Consider the following 17,517-nt stretch of genomic DNA (forward strand, 5'->3'; position numbering starts at 1 on the left):
TTTGACAACTTTAGAATTTGAAAAGTTTTAGGTTAAATGGGTAACAACTATAATTTTGTTAATTTTTGCTTTCTAAATCACTAATAGTGATTTATCATGTTAAATTGGTAGTTTATTTTTATAATAATCAGCTATAATGTTATAATGTTATTTATTTTTTCTTTTTAATTTGTGAGGTTTAATTCAAATAATTTTGAATAAGTCCTCTGAAATCAAATTTAATACAAAAGAAATTTTGTTAGGGACTTTGTAAGGCTAAGGGGAGCTTGAAAATTATGTAAGTTTTGGTCTCATATAATATACTTATATTGTGAGTTTTAGTTGCTACAAGTAGTATTGTAGTAACTTAGATATGAAACTCTAGATGTAACACAAACAGCTAAGGACAACGACATTCACTAATATTTATCTTTTAATTTAAATGGTATTTTGCATAATTGCTTTGCATTCATTAGATTTCATTTTCAGTAATTTTCCCATGTATCGTATGGGTTAGTGACTAGTAATAATAATAATAGACCTCAAGAATAAGGTTCTGTCATGTGGCGCATTCTTTGCAAAAAAAAATTGAAATACTGTCAAGTGGCACATTAGAGATTAAAAAAAATTAAATATTAACCTTATGTTTTATTTGGTTCAATGTTTCAAGACTTTTCTAATTAAAAAAAATATATTCTTTGTTTCCTTTGGTTTAATGTTTTAAGATTTTTCCTCCCTCACACATACACACAAAACTTTTACATTTCAATTCACTATTTTCATTGCTTGCACTTCTAATTTTTTATATACCCACCTATCCATAGCCCTTCATGTCATTCCATGTTAAATACACATGGACTAAAAACGTCATTTACCTTTAATATTTCGATTACGCCTATCTAATTCCAATACTAACCCGTATGAGTTGGCTACCAAGAAAAGGGGCTTGCATTTTATATTGAGTGATAGTGGTACGATTTTGATGTTGAGATCGAATGTTGTGGACTTGTAGGTTTTTTAAGGCCGTGATTGACTGTGGGTATTTCAAGGTTTGGGATGTTGATGTGGGAAAGTCATAAATATATTTTGTTTTATAATTAAGGAAAAAGAGAAAGACACATTCTATATCAACTTTTATTCTACGATATTCCCCCAAAGTTGTTCTTTTTTATTGCTTATTACTTGAACTGAATAATTATAATAGATATATGTATGCAATTTACAATTGTTGTTTTTATTTTTATTTTTTATAATGAACTCAAAACTAACAAAGTTCTATAACAATTACGTTATAATATATGTAAAATACATTCCATATCAACTTTAGGGGTAAATTGCAAATTACACCTCTAAAGTTTGGAGGTGATTGGATTTTATACCTTGAATTTTTAGAATTTGAAATTTATTCCCTGAAATTTGTGGTGTTTGGATTTTACACCCTAACGTTTCAAAACTTGGATTTTAACCCCCACTAAAGTTTAGGATTGTTTGGATTTTACACCCCAAAATTCTGAAACTTTAGGGTGTAAAATCCAAATATCCAAAAAATTTAGGGAGTAAAATTTAAACACTCATAAAATATAGAGGGTAAAATCCAAACTCTGAAACGTCGTGATGTAAAATCCAAACATCACCAAACTTCATGGGATAAAATCCAAATTTTGAAATTTCAGGGTGTAAAATCCAATCACCCCAAACTTTAAGTATGTAATTTGTAATTTACCCTATATGTAAAACACTCTTCAAAACTATCTTATTACATTATCAATGCATCGCAAGGGAAACTTACTACGTGTCTAAACTGTTTGGAGAATAGCAGGAAAGATGAACATATGTATAATCTCAATAAGAAGTTAACAAAATCGTTCATCATAAAATAGATTCTCAATAGGTTGCAGTTGGATAAAATAATAGGCAAAAATGCACTTTTGGTCCCTACATTTTGGGTCGATTCTCGATTTGGTCCCTAAATTGATTTCGCTCCTAGGTTAGTCACTAATTTCAAAAAATCATTTTTATTTTGGTTCTTGCCGTCAAGCCAGTAACAGAAAAATCTGAGGTGGCAAATAGAATATACACTGTGTGCACAATAAATGCTGATATAGCTAATAAAATAATATTAAAAAATTTATTTGTCATTTTTTAAATGCCACATCAACATTTAAATTAATAAAAAAATCCAAGTCAAAAATTTAAAATAAATAATTTAATAATATTAATAAAAAAGGTTGAATTTTTTTTTCTTTTCATTATTTTCGGAAGAACAAGGGGTAACATGTTCTTCATGTTCTTCGGGTTACCCAGAAAATTAAAATAAAAATGATTTTTTGAAGTTAGGGACTGACCTAAGAGTGAAATTAATTTAAGAACCAAATTGAGAATCGGTCCAAAATGTAGGGACCAAAGTGCATTTTCACCAAAATAGTATTCATCTCAATGAAGCTAACAAAATCATTTATCATAACCATAAGTCTAAAATTCCACTATATAATTTTTGGTTTACATATAAAAAGATTTTGATTTAATCAACAAAATTAAAACAAGGTGGACATATACATCACGAACATCGGAAAATGTACATGGAATTGGCAGCAAAATCTTGTCCAGGAAAAAGGAAAGAAAAGCTGTACAAAACTAATACAACTTTCAGATCACAGCAGGAATAAGACAACATAGGTTACTATATATGGGAACTAGTTGCAGTTGGATTTTCCAGTTCCCACACAAGATCTCAGAGGGGGAAAATATAGAAAAAACAAACTATGAAAATATTAAAAAGATAAAAAGGCTTAAGGTAAAACTTGAAATACTTAAAATAAAAATAGAAAGAAAAAAAAAAGTCACCAAGATCATCATCTTTTCCAACTTCGACTCCTCGAAAATGGATCTTTCATGCCACCAACAATCCAGGTCTCTTTTGCAATATCAGATGAAATTTGGTAGAAATCAGTGTCATATTTCATCACAACCATGTTCTCTTTCTTCTTTCTCTTCTCTTCCTCCATTAAGCTCTTTAAACTCTTTGCTTTTCTCTCTTCTTTTACTCTACCTATTTCATCTTCATCTTCCTTCTCTTCTTCCTCTTTTTCTTGTTCTCGTTCTTCTTGTTCTTTCTCTTCCAACCAGGTTTTGGCAGGAGCAGATCTACAACGCATAAGTAACAAAGCATTTGATGGAGGAACAGCAGGTACTGCAGCAATAGAATCATCATCATCATCCTGACATGGCCTATCTCTCTCTTTGCAAAGTGTATTATTTTGATTTTCTTGTAAGACCATAAACCATTTGGAAAAGACGGTTCTTGAATTCTCATCACTTCCCTCAGTTTGGTTTTCTCGGTTTTCTTCTTCTTCACCTTCTTCTAGCTCAATATCTTCATCATCAGTAGTGATATCTGACTGTTCTGGAAAAGTTCCAAAGCAACGAAAATCAAAACGTATCCTTCTTAAACACGTCAAGAATTGCATTACTTCTTTTTTGAACCCAAAAGCTTCAACCCAACTGGGTTTCTTTTTATGTTTATTCCTGTTGTTGTGAATTCTTTCAATCTCTTCCATCACTGATTGCCAGTTCTTGCATGAAGTATTGGTCTTGTGCCTCACTTTGATCTGCCCTGCACATGTGACTTTCGGAGAGGTTGGTTCAGAGATCTCCGAGCCCATTGGCTTGGTTTTGGACCATAGCAAAGGACTGGCTTGACCACCACCTCTAATAGTGCTTGATTTCTTAAGGCTGTGGTGACGGTGGTGGTGTTGGTTGTGATTGTGATTGTGATTGTGATGGCGCTTGTTCTGCTCTGAAGGCCTTGCTGGGCTGCATATGGGCTTAGGCATAAGAGTTAAATGAGCTCGAGAAGGAAAACATACTAACAAATCTGCAGAAGGAGCTGCTTTGGCTTCTCTTCCCTTCATAGCTTTCCTTTCCTTTGTTAAATTTGCTGGTTTTGGGTTTTGAGCTAAGTTTTTGGATGGTTTTTAAAAGAGAGAAGAGAGTGAGGGAGGGAGGGAGGGAGGGAGGGACTGACAGCTTTCTTTTGCCTTTGCCTTTATTTTGTGTGTCTCTTTAATCTTTACCATCTGTATGGTTTGTTTATTTTGTGCAGCAGTACTCCTTTTTGCTCTGCTTTAGAATGGGGTCACAAGACAGCTTCTTTGATAGCCTTTAACTTCTTTTTTTAATACTTGGCTAAACATATTAATAAAAAGATATAAAGAAAGGTGAATGGAAAAGTTTTAGCCCACGAGCCTTGTTTCATGATCCAATCATACCCTCAACTTGTGAGCCCATGCCAGTTTTACTCAAAAAAATGCCCTATTGCTTGTGCCACAAATGTGTACAACTACCAAACCGCCTCTCTTATGGAATCAATAGAAAATTCAAAAAAGATTGGGATGTGGTTGAGAAAGGGGCTTATTGCTGAATTAAGACTTTTATGATCCATCTGCCCCCCATGTTAGTATAGAAGAATCATTCTTTTTTTTGGCCCCAATATTAGTATAGGCATAGCAGTAAGTTTAGGGACACATTTTTTTTGTGATTAGCAAATAATAAAAGTAGTATTAGTTGTAGATTTATAAGAAAATGATGTTATTCAATCAAAATTTATAATTTTGATATGTTGTGGAAAAATTTTATATCACCTAACATTACTCTTGATCCCTAGATCTAACCTCACATAAAGAGATAGAATGCTATTAGATTTAGACCACATAGACCATTGGCGTATAATAGGTTACCCTTAACTCTGTTTCATTATAAGTTTGGCATAGTGAAAGCATAATATATTATATGTATGGTTGGAATTAAAATGAGTAGAAGTTAGATACAATATATCATATATGTATGGTTTATTTTCTAATATAAAAGGAGAAAAAAGAAGAAGAAGGCACACCGAAAGTCCTAAGGTGGGAAAACAGAACTAAAAAGTCTAAAACCAAAGTGAGGATGTAATAATGAAGGGCGTTATGCACTTGAGAGCAAGGGAGGATATGGCCCCCACTAACCACTACACGTTGCGTTAGAATTATACTTTGCCTTCTTGTTTGGGACCTTCCATGAAAAAGTTTTACTCCATCTCTCTCTCTCTCTCTATGAATTATATAAATCCATGGTTATCATGATGAGTGAGTGAGAAAGAAAGAGATATCAGATATGGTTTTGGGGGGACTTAGGAACCAATTTTCTTCTTATACTTGTTTAGTTTTTAGTTATTTTTTTTGCTGATTTTTTCTTGTTTAATGTTGACTAAATATTACAAAGTCTAGGGTAGGAAACATCCTAAGTATTAGCACATAACTCGTACAAAATAAAAGGAGGATTTGAATACACAATAAGGTTATTACTAATAGAAGTTCCTTCCTTAGCCAAAAGGTCCATGCATTGGTTTCCTTCACGGTAAGTGTGGTGAATATGCGTTTTCTCAAAAAACTGGAGAGAAACCTGCAATCGGAGATCAAAGTGCTACATGGATGGGAAGAAGAGTTTGATGCTTTAAAAATTGCTTTCTTCTGTTAAAACTTTAAGATAGGGGGAATTAATTTAAAATTTATGTCATCTGAAACTTGGAATGATGGAAAGACGTGCTGATCTTTGCCTCTTAAGCAGTAAATATTAAGAAAGAGTACTGATAAATTTGTTTAAAACATATTAAATCAATCATGTCAAGCTGGAGCCACTATACTAAAACTCGATTGGTCGCTTTTATAGGGAGTACTAAATCTTCTTCTACTTATTCCGGCATCTATGTAGTGAATCAATAGATGCAGCAACTCTATGATAAATTAAAGTTTTCTAAAAAATTATATATATGTCACTTTTGTCAACCATTGTTATTATAGAAAGAAAATTACATAAAACGCTTCTACGGTGCTTTCAAATGCTAAAAAAATAATATCAAAATTCTTTTTTTTTTTTGCCAAACCATTTTATTTGTCCACTTAGCCAAAAAAAAAAAAAAATACTATTCTGTTTAAAAGAGATCCAAACAGGTCATTGGCATTGCCAAACTTTCGATCAGAATGACATATTTTGATATCCTGTACATATCTCCTTTTGCAATATTAAAAAAACAAATTTGTTACCTAAAAAAACCATACATGAGTTTTAAAGTCAATTTTGTTTTAATAATTTAATAGTTAGGCGAGGGGGATTTAAACTCTGCATGTCTATGTTAGAAACACCAAAAAATATAAATTGAGATTGTATGCAACATGTACCCTAACTTTTAGAGATGTGACAACATCTCCCTCCTAGCTGCAGCTCCCTTCATTAATGTCCAAATTAAATCCACCAGTTGGGCTCTTTTTCTAGGCCAAAGTTATCAAATGAATCTTAATTACCTAGCCTTGATGTTTTATTTTATTGATTGGAAAGGAGCCTTTTGCCCTAATGCCCACTCCTTCCTTCTAGTATGCGGTTCTATTCTAACCATCCGGTTGGACCTGCATTAGCTTTTGTCCTGAGCTAAATAAATCTAACTAAACAAGGGGTTTTCCTTTAATTACAATTACAAGTCTTGTGCATTCATATATGAATTGTTAACAAGGAGAAAACCCCCCAAACTCCCTCTTTGACAAGTTCCTTGTTTGGAGTTACCTGTTTGTACCAACTGTTATGATCATACATAATGCTTCTCCTCATCATGCTACTGAAAATATTACTGATAGGGGAAAATTGATTCTAAAATCCTTGGTTGATTGGATTTTTATTCATCCTTAACTAATTTTGTTGTCCATAATATTGGTTAATAAGCTCTTTTATGTTGTTTTGAAGGAAACATTTCCATCTCCTCCATCCTTAATTTTTGCCACGGGAATCATAAGAGAGATGGAATTTTTCCCATGTCTTCTATTATGCTTGTTTTATTTATTTTCCATTTTGATAATAAATTTATTCAGCAAAAAAAAAAAAATGTTTTTGCTAATTGCATCACTATCCAAGGCGTAAAGGATAATAGGCTTTTTTTTTTTTTTTTTTTTTCTCATTAGCCGATGTCTAATTAAGTTATGCCAACTTTCCCCTTTTTTTCTCCTAACAAAAGGTCATGTAGGATCATGCCCCTAGCGGTTTGAACTCATATTCTCTTTTGTTTGAAAGAAAAAAGTATCTTATGTATTAACTATATGCAACATTTTTATCATATTGTGTGGATTCCACTCACTTGTGGGACTTACGATAAGAGAGATGATGTATGTAAGTAATGTAACTAATGCATAAAATACCACATCGTTGAGAAGAGGCGAAAGTACCGCGTTCAACCAAATGGTTTGGTGTTAAGTTGCATCAACCTTCCTTTAACATGACAATTGCCAAAAAGTAATTTGTTAGAGCTTGATTAGTCAGCTGACATGAGTAAAGCTTAGGTTATTACAATATGATATATTGTAAATTAGTGCAATGTAGTGGTGTGTGTGTCCAACCCTTCTTGTCATTGAGACATGTAGGGTTGGGAGAAGATGCCATGGATGAATGATGGAATGGGGAAGTTGAGTTTTAAATAAAGTGCTTCATCATCTACTATGGGACGTGAATAGAATTAGATGGTGTGTCAAAGACAAAAGGATTCCTTCCTATCACGAGGGGCAGCACCCCCTATTCCTAGGACCAATTTGTCAAAAGTAAGTTTGTCTATCTTCTCTAGCGATTAGCGGGTAATTGGAACAAAAAGGCTTACTAGGTTGGGTAAATATAGACTTTCACTCAAAAAGTAAAAGGTATCAAAATTAGCAAAGCCTAGAACAAATAAAGTTGAAGAAATGACTAGGGTTGAAAAAAAGTAGGGGGTTCACCTAGAATTAGTGAGCAAAGGTGAGGAGCATCTAATAATTGGAATTCAAGATGTATTAACACTGATGTACTGATCCTCAACAACCAAAAATAAAAAATAAAAAATGATGTACTGATGTTAATTGAAGCAGTTGTCAACAAAATGAAATATCTCAAGATGCAAAAAATGCATTAAAGATTTTTGTTTAGTTTAATTTTTTAAGTGAATAAATAAACAAATAATTGATCCATATTAGTTATACCCTACTAATTGTAAATATATATAGATAGATAGATCTTAAACTTTGGTTGTCAAGAGACTTGTAATTTAACTAATTAGTATATTTTAATGTTTCCATTGTATTTGGAGTTCAAATTCCTTCACCCCATTATAACCATCGAATTAAAAAAAAAAAAAAAGATTATTTTAGAAAGAAAAAATATATATGTGGCACACTATAATTGATTGATAGAATATAAAGTGAAATACCTAATAAAAGTGGGACAAAAAACTTTTATTAATTTGTTGCTTCAAGGAGCAGCCATGAGGGCCTACTCACACACAACAAAACCGCTCTCTATCTAAAATTGGGATGCACACATCATGATGACATCACAAGAAACATTATTCACACATTAATTTTAGTATACGTGTTTGTGGATTCAATTAAAAATTATAGAAGGTTCTCTTGAGAATATTTTAAGCATTGTTGTCGCAATAAAAAACAGCCAACTTCATCATAGAATCATTGTAATATCTAGTAGGAATGTAGGATAATAAGATGGAATCCTTTGAGTGCAAGGTTCGATTCTTCTCAATCTAAATATGCACTAATCTTTTCCTTGCAGACCTTTCGAACTAAATTGATCAAAGATGCCAATGACGGAAAGATTGATAACAAGGATGGCCCTTCATAATGCAAAACATTGCACGTTGACAGATGATTTCCTATCCTAGATGCTAGTAGATAAACTCAATCATTTTGTATCTTTAATATAGTACGGCTTCCTATGATTATTATATTATTTAAGTGTCTTATTTAATAAAATGATGATAATAACTCATAGTGTATGCATTCTTTCAATAGTAAGTTACTTCACTACCATCGTGCATTCTTTGTGCAATGGTCACTCCACAAGTATAAGTGCTTGTAAGGTGTGGGAGACAAGGGCCAAGATTCAAGTCTCCAGGAGGGAGCTTCACACACCTATACACTTAGATTAGGCTAGAGCAAAAATTCTATCTTGTATAAAAAAATAAAAAATAAAAGAAAAGTTACTTCACTTGGCCTAAAGCAAGTAGCAACTACTCGGCTGAAACCACACCACAAGGAGCTTATGGAATTATATATAATCTGGATTCTGGAGGTGAAATTGTATTGAGGAAATGAACTTAAGAATTGCCATATACTCATTAATTCATGAAAGAAAACCCTGCCCCATATATATATATATGTGTGTGTGTGCGCGTGCGCGCGTGCGCGCGCATGTTCTGGGAAATTTATATGTTGTGTGTTTCATTGTATAGTCATTTTGGCTGGAGACTTGTTTAAATCAATTTGAAAGATGTTACCAAATCAATAGTCAGAGTTCAAGGATTAGGAGAGTATAGGAAGAACTGAAGAAGGAGATTTAGTTGGGAAAACAGAATCAATGAACTATAGCCACCGGTTGGTGAGCCCACAATTGATGTGCTATAATTGTTCTCATTATTATTATGCTTTGCTTTGAACCAAATTCAAATTAGAAGTTTGGAACCATAAAAGTTGAAAATTCATTATTGCAAACACTGTGCAATGCAATTAGTAGCCATAATAACTCGTTCAAACTTTTGATGAATTACAATATCTTGTTTTCAACTAGTATTAATTACATGTTTTTTTCCCAAATGCCAATCAGTTCTAAATATGGTACACATCAGAAAGATGAGAGCTCAACAGAGCTTGAATTTCAACTTCAACAGGAGTGTTTGTCACTGACTCACTTGTCACGGACCAGAAAACTTCAGCTTGCTCACAGCTCCTCAGCAATGATTTGCATTCATTAACAATTGAACTCAGCAATAAGTAGTGGTTTTTTTTGGATTAATTAATGATAAGGCTGAACTACTATAGGTCTATAGCAGCACCCACCTCAACTTTCAAGTAGGTGGAGCCCCTAAAAAATAGCCAAATACAAGTCCAACCGACCATGTGAAGCCCTTTAGTTTAGCCATCTCTTGAATCCTGATCATCTCTGAGAGGGTTATCCATAGCAGAGTTGTCTGTGTGAAGCTTGTGCTAGCTCGTTTGTGGATTCAGCCATTTAAGAGCAATGGTGTGGAATGGTTTTGACGAAAGCAGGTGAACCACGGTTGCAATTTCTACTGCTGCTGCTTGGACAAAATGGAAAATAAACAAGAAAAATGCATTGTTAAAGGAAAATAGTAATAAATTGTCACTTGTGAGTGAAGTAAAATATAAAAAGGGTTTAGGAGAAAAAATAATGATTCGTTTACATATTAGCCGAAATCATTGTACCGGGTGGAATTTAGTAGAATGGAGAGGAATGGATCCGAATTTAGAATGAGGTGAAATAGATGGGTGATTTGTATCAATTAACTAATTAGAATGGAAATTCTGGCTGTTTCGGGAGAAACAAAATGGAATTCTTAACTATGCTTTGATCCGTTGTCTATTTTGGTCCACTTCAGTTTATTTGCTCCATTTCAGTCTATTTGGGTATGTTCAGTCCATTTCGGTCCACTTTAGTCTATTCAACTTGTTCAGTTTATTTGATCTATTTCGGTCCACTTCAGTCTATTTGGGCTTGTTCGGTTTATTTCGGTCCATTTCAGTCTATTCAACTTGTTCGGCCTATTTTAGTCCATTTCGGTCCACTTCAGTCTATTTGGGCTATTTCAGTTCATTTCAGTCTATTCAGCTTGTTCGGTCTATTTTGGACCATTTCCGTCCACTTTAGTCTATTTAGGCTTATTAGGTCCGTTATGGTTCACTTTGGTCTATTTGGTCCATTTTCGTTTATTCGATCCACTTCAGTCTATTCAGGCTAGTTCGGTCTATTTTAGTCCATCTCGGTCTATTCAATCCACTTCAGTCTATTCGAGTTTGTTCAGTCTGTTTCGGTCCACTGTAGTCCATTCGGTCTATTTTTGTTCATTTCAGTCCTTTTTGTTTCATTCCGATCCACTTCGGTCTATTTCGGTGCACATACTTAAAAAATGGAAAAATACAAGTTTGAGTTGAGAGTGCTTATTTTAAATATGAATTTACTAAAAAATATAGATCTCAATTCTTATATTTCACTGAAAAATAAATTATCTTTTTTTTTTATATAAATGCAAATATAAGTCCTTGAATAATGATACATGTCACTTTACTTGAATAATTCAAGCAAAATCTGAAAATTCCCCCCCCCCCCCCCCCCCCGCGTTCCCCTTTACTTAATAGACTTTTCTTAATATTTTAAGAAAAAAGTTAAAGGATGCTTTAAAGTTATTGGCTTAGAAAATATTTTTATAAAATTTTTGTGGAAAATGAAAAAATTAACTAATTTTTACAAATTTTTATATTTTCAATAAAAATGATATTAAATTTTTTCTAAAATAGACTATTAATAAATGTCCTAAGGATACCTATTAACTAGATCATGTTTTAAATTTATAAATGATATAATTATTATACATTAAAGAGATCGCAAATTTGTAATCTCATCAACTTTGATAAATCACAGCCTAATTATAATTGCTTCCATAAAACATTATTTGTATTATAGTAAAATATTTTTCTCTCTTTCTTTTCTCTTTTATAGTCATAACCAAACCTATTTTTATATTATTATTTTTAATCTCATTCACTCCATTTATGTTCTTTAAAATTTATTTGTAAGAGCTCAAAAAATGGCCCAAGCCCACTTAGAATAGTGGTACTCAATACTTTTTGCCCAACACAATTAATTTATAAGAGAGTGAGCTTTCTAAGTCAACTATAATGCTAAGTAGGATCCAAGTGTGAAATTAGTGAAGTAATGACTTTTAATATGATGAAATGAAGCACAAGTTTAGTATAAACTCTTCCTCGGGCTCGTCCGAGGATGGATTGTTCATATACAGTTAGTACCAATCTCTTTACAACTTTATACTTAATTCCCTCTTTTCAAGTTTCTATATGCCAACCCCTTTCCTAGAGGGGTTCCTTTTCTTTATATAGTCACTCCTAATGCATTTCAGTCCTTTACCTGTACGTCTCAGGGGAACAATTGGGATGTTTGTCCCATCAAGACTCTTCTGGAGGTGGTAGAGAGTGTTGTGAGTTGTGGAATTACTGTTTAGGTGTCTTTTCCTCATAAATGCGGCCAGCTCAGTTGGTACAGTGCATTCAATGTGGAGGTGATGGCTACCTTCCCAGATATATTCTCTCTTCTTTGTTTGCACGTCTTTGATGTCTTCCATGGTGCTCTATTTTTTGGTGCAGGAAGCCTACTAAGGCATTCCCGAGGTGCATTCACTCCTCGGACGACGAGTCCGTCAGTTTCCCCTCCTTGGACCTTTGTTCATATGTTTAGTCCGAATCAGTGTGGTCCTTATATCTTTCCTCCTTGGACTTAGTCCATGTGTCAAATCTGGATTGGCACATGGAATCATGGATGGGTCATTGTTCATTCTCAGACTGGCCCGTGGGCTTTACGATGTGTTTGGATCCCTCCCTCCCACATTATCCATTAATTTTTTACTGTAAACTTCAATAACAGTGTCATGAACAAAACAATTGCAATTTAAAAAATTAAAAAAAAAAAATTATCAGAACAATGAAAGGAGGAAGACAGACAATTCTCAATTCCGTTATAATTTTGATGGTTTGAGTTTGGGCCTAAGTGATTCTCAAAAAAAAAAAAAAAAAAAAAAGGAATTTGGGCCTAATATCCGTGACAAAATATTACTGGGGCTAATGTTGAACAAGTAACACTGTAGGCTCCAACCATCTATAAATTGTGGTGACTCCAAATTCCAAAACCCTAATTCTCAGCAGGAAGTTCTGGTTGGCAATGGCACCACTGTAATTGTAAGGCAAGCTTAAGTTTTTCATGTTTCACTATAAAATGTGCAAGTTTTATGGTTTATACTCTCTTTGCTGTATATGTTTTTGATAGGAGAATTCTGATTGTAGCTTAGAACTTAGAAGTAAATTTTGCAGGAGTAGAAATGAGACTAGGAATTTGCAAAATCCTCATCTCATTCTCTCTCTACAAAACCCTTCACATCTCCACAAAATCCCAATCCCCTACTCAATCTCTCTCTTATTTTTCTCCTCCAAACCCAAAGAATCAAAGCCCACTGTAACAGTATTGGATTACCTGATCAATAAGCACCAGTTTTCCCATGAAGTAGCTCTTAAAGCCTCATCAGTGATAAGTTGCCTGAAAAGACCTATAGAAGTGGATTCCATGCTTTCATTCCTCAAGGAGAGCGGTTTCTCCAAAACCCACATCGAGGAAGTGGTTAAGAGAGTCCCTGAAGTTCTTACTGCCAATCTTGCCAGTAACATTAAACCCAAAATCCAGATTTTCCAAAACTTGGGCTTTTCGCCCGATGACATTGCGGAGATTGTATCTTCTGACCCGTGGATTCTCAAACGGAGTGCAGATAATCGGCTTGGACCCTCAATTTTGATGTTGAAGACTATTCTGGGTTCAAATGCTGAGGTCATTAGGGCCTTGAAGGTTTCTGGGTGGTTTTTGAAGCATGATTTGGAGAAAACTATGAAGCCCAATGTGGAATTTATGAAGGAATGTGGAGTTAGTTCGTCTCAGATTGTTAAATATATGTTTAATTTTCCAAGGTTTTTTTTGCATAAGCCGGAGAGCATTCAGGATTTCGTTAAAACGGTTGAAGAAATGGGTTTTGATAGGAAGTCTAAGATGTTTCTTGCTGCTCTTCGGACAGTGAGTTCGATGACACATGAGAATTGGGAGCTGAAGTTGAAGCTTTTTCGAAGTCTGGGGTTTTCAGAAAATGATATTCTGGATGTGTTTAGGAGGGTTCCTCAGGTTTTTTCTATATCTGAGAGAAAAATCAAGGAGGTAACTGAGCTGCTGCTTAGTGCTTGGAACATAGACATCTCTTATATAGTTCGCCATCCAGAATTGCTTATTTGCAGCATTGAGCACAGGTTAAAACCCCGCCTACGAGTTTTGGAGATTCTAGAAAAGGAAAATGCACTTAAGAAGAAACCTGGTTTGACTACAGTCTGCAAAATAACTGATAAGAAGTTCTTAGAAAAATTTGTACTTCCTTATTCAAAAGAAATGGTGGAGCTAAATGTGGCTAGTTGGGCTTCTTAGAAAGTTAGATATTTACAATTTGTTGGAAATTCTTGAGCATTTGAAGGACGGTGTCGTACAGATCAGTTTGTGATAATATCTTAGCCATGGAAGATTCATCAATTAATGCTTGTAAGTGGAATGCCTTAAGAGTTCAGTTTTGGAAGAGCCATAATCAAAATGGAAATTACAATTGTCATTTAGGGTAAATTTTCTTGTAACCATTTCTCACCTCTGTTTTTAAAGTATTTTTATATTGATCTGGAAAAAAAAAATGAGATAACTTTCACATTACTGTTTTTGTCAATTAAATTATAATTTATAAATGCGTGTTTAATTTTCTAAAACTTCTTCAATATAAGTCATATGTTCAAAGAATGCTATAAATAATAACTGTGTAAAGGAAGCATGTTTGCCACTCAAAATTATAGGTACGGTGTATTTTGGGCATCAATTATCCAACATAGTCATTTTCATCTGCTATATGTTTGGCACTTTAAAGAAGGGTACCTATATAGTTAGTGGCTTCAGTTTTTAGATTTTTGCAGTTGTCCTTATGATTTATATAAAAAAAATTCTCCAATGAAATAAATTATTATAAAGCATGCATAATTTTCTGTGTTCGTAGTTTTGTATGATGTCATAACTGTCAGAATACAAGCGGTTTCATTGATTATAGAATTGTTTCGCTGTTTCCTTTTTCCTTTCCTTTTTCCTGGACGCAGAAAAATATTGTTAAAGCTTACTGTTTTGATTTCTTCTTTTGACAATGGCTTATAACTCAGATGACACTTCCTCCCCTTATAAGAATAAGATAGAGAGTGAGGATGTAGGTTCAAAACCCATTAGGTGCATGTATAACTTACCATTAAAAAAAGTTCCTATTGACTTATAAAAAATAAAAATAAAAAGTTATTATTGAATAGAAGAGCATGTATACATGTTGGAAAAAAAAAAAAAAAAACCCTTATGATCTGCTGGTTTGATGTATGAATAAGATGTTGATGATTGATGTTGAATGAGGTTGGCTTTACAGTAAGAAAACAGCCAAGAAGCAAGGAAAGTCACATGTCCTGAAATTTCAATTGTTACTGGGCCTCTTTTGTGAAGTATCAATTTAATTGATATTTGATGTGGCTATTATGCCAGGTTTTGTTTGGACCAAATGACAACTCCAACCCATAATATAGAAGGGGTGGAGGATAAAGTTAGGGTACAATTCCCCATGGTTGGGTGGGTTGTGTTTAGCTACTGAAAAAAAGGGTATTATGTGGCAACTACATGAGTTTAGATGGGATCTATGTTGTTGCTTGATATACAAAATAATAATGTTGATAAGAACCATGATGATGTAAAGTAGGATGCTTCTTTTGAAGCTGTTACTTAAGTTTACTGTTCCTTATAAGCTCTTGTTCCTGATGTACTTGGATTTCTATTACAAATGAGATCTGTCTTCGGCATGAGTTTGCTATTCTCTATAAGCTTGAAGACTTGTTAAGTGAGTTGTCTGGTATTCACTGTTACAACCTTGAGTTCGTATGGACCTTAGATCATGTGCACCAAATTAGAGTCAGTGATTGCACTGCTAAAGGGGTAAATTGAAGTGATAATGTATCCAGAAAGAAACATCTTATATAGGCCATCCCCATGAGCACAAGCTCAGTTGATTTTGATATTGAGTTCAATATCAGAATCAGTATTTGTTCCAACTTCTAACAATTATAACTACACTTGCCATTTGTTTCCTGATTTAATCTGACAAATATTTGCTGCCTTTGGTATGGTATCTTCTGGTTGTCATTTGTAGGCTTCACAGTTAGAATATGATGGATGGCTGCATTCGGCTCATGGAATTAGTCCAAGTGTGTATTTATCGCATGTCCAAAGCAGCTCATCATCATTATCTCTTCTTGATTCATGATAATTTGTCATCTTCTTCAGTTGAAAACTCATGCATTTCAAAATGTGCATTTGGGATATTAAGGTAGTAGGTAAATGCATTAAAAGTGGAGAAATATTTTCAGAGGAAAGTTAGTTAACGACTCCTCACTTTGTTTCCTTCAATTCGTAACTCTTCCAATATTCTGTGTGGATTCCAGTGTGCTCTTCCCCGCTCCAAAACTTTCACTGTTTCACATTGCACATAGATTCACGGCAATATCTTTGCTTCTCTGATTTTTTTATTTTATTTTTTTATAATTATCTTTTTGTTATTGAGGATGTCCAGAGCTCTTCACTCCATATTTTTTTGTTGTTGCTTGTTTGATGATTTGGTTGAATGTGAAAGCCCCTTCATCATTTGCAGGATGAGTTTTAATGGGTCATGTGGTCAAAATCTCACTTGCTGCCTTATTTCTTATGGGAAAAGGAGGTATCGATTGAGTTAAAGCTTATAAGTCATTGACGCAGCTTGCGGTATTGCCCTTGAAGTAACACATTATTGATGTTTTGCATGTGTTCCATTCTTACAGTTAAGGTCTAAGGAATTCTTAAATTTTGGCAATGATCACTTAGTAGTTTGCAACTGGAAATTGGAGAAGTTTTCAATTTATGTTGGTATATTGGTCTATTCTTACATTTGGAGAAGTCTTCAATTGTGGCTATGATAACCTTCTAACTTGATCTTTTCCTGGCTTTATCCCCTGTTGGCTCTCTCTCTCTCTCTCTCTCTCCAGGTTGGAAAAGAACGGGCATGTATAGGCTATAACTAACTTGTTTGCCTCTATAGTTAAATGAATAGAATGAGGAAGTGCACCAGGTTGTCAAAACTTCTGCTGTTATGCTGCTTAGCTTTTCAATCTCACTCTGAGTTCACGACTACGATAAAATATCTAAAGTTGTGGTCTGTAACATTGCAGGAACAGAGGAATCAACCCTAGCCCCCACCCCACAGGAAAAAAAAGAAAAGAAAAGGAAAAGCACCAGAACTTGCCGTGCTATATTCACATCCTTCAGAGTAGGGACCTGAACAGAAGCCCCATAACTTCCTTGAGAGTAGGGACCTGAACAGAATCCCCACAACGTAGTTTCGTTCGGTTGATGCATACTGTCAAATCATTATTGCTACTTAGGTAACAAATAGTATTTCTTATCAGCTTGGCAGGTTAGTATGCATAAGTATATTTCTTACCAACTTGGCAACTTAGCAGGCTAGCATGTATAAGCTAAAAAGGACATAATAAGTATATTAATACCTGTTTAGCTCCACACCAATTTGGAGCCCCAATCCCCTATGTGGCGATTTTATAAAACTATCTGTATATTATTTAATTAAGTCACACGACTCATTAAAAAAGTCATGTCTAAAAATGCACATGGATGGTCTTTTCAATTGCCACATAGTGAGTTGGAGAAAGATGACTCCAAATTAGTTCAAAGCTAAACTTTTTCCTTATTTAAATGATTTAATGAATTATGTAATTTAACACATGTTGATGGTCTTATAAATTTTCATGT

General features: G+C 34.0%; 1 protein-coding gene and 1 pseudogene across 1 annotated transcript; one reads left to right on the forward strand and one right to left on the reverse strand.

Moving 5' to 3' along the window:
• Nucleotides 1-2,433: 2,433 nt before the first annotated feature.
• Nucleotides 2,434-4,089, reverse strand: LOC126709655 (uncharacterized). Its single transcript, XM_050409965.1, has one exon. It carries the CDS (start codon nucleotides 3,888-3,890, stop codon nucleotides 2,832-2,834), a length of 1,059 nt encoding a protein of 352 aa, XP_050265922.1. The 5' UTR covers nucleotides 3,891-4,089; the 3' UTR covers nucleotides 2,434-2,831.
• An 8,593-nt stretch (nucleotides 4,090-12,682) lies between these two features.
• On the forward strand, nucleotides 12,683-17,374 carry LOC126709290 (transcription termination factor MTERF8, chloroplastic-like; annotated as a pseudogene).
• Nucleotides 17,375-17,517: the final 143 nt, after the last annotated feature.

This window comes from Quercus robur, chromosome 12, assembly GCF_932294415.1.
Source record: "Quercus robur chromosome 12, dhQueRobu3.1, whole genome shotgun sequence".
Taxonomy (NCBI): domain Eukaryota; kingdom Viridiplantae; phylum Streptophyta; class Magnoliopsida; order Fagales; family Fagaceae; genus Quercus; species Quercus robur.

Excerpts from the sequence above, each read along its gene's own strand:
- LOC126709655 (XM_050409965.1), bottom strand. The coding sequence starts at position 3,890 with ATGAAGGGAAGAGAAGCCAAAGCAGCTCCTTCTGCAGATTTGTTAGTA.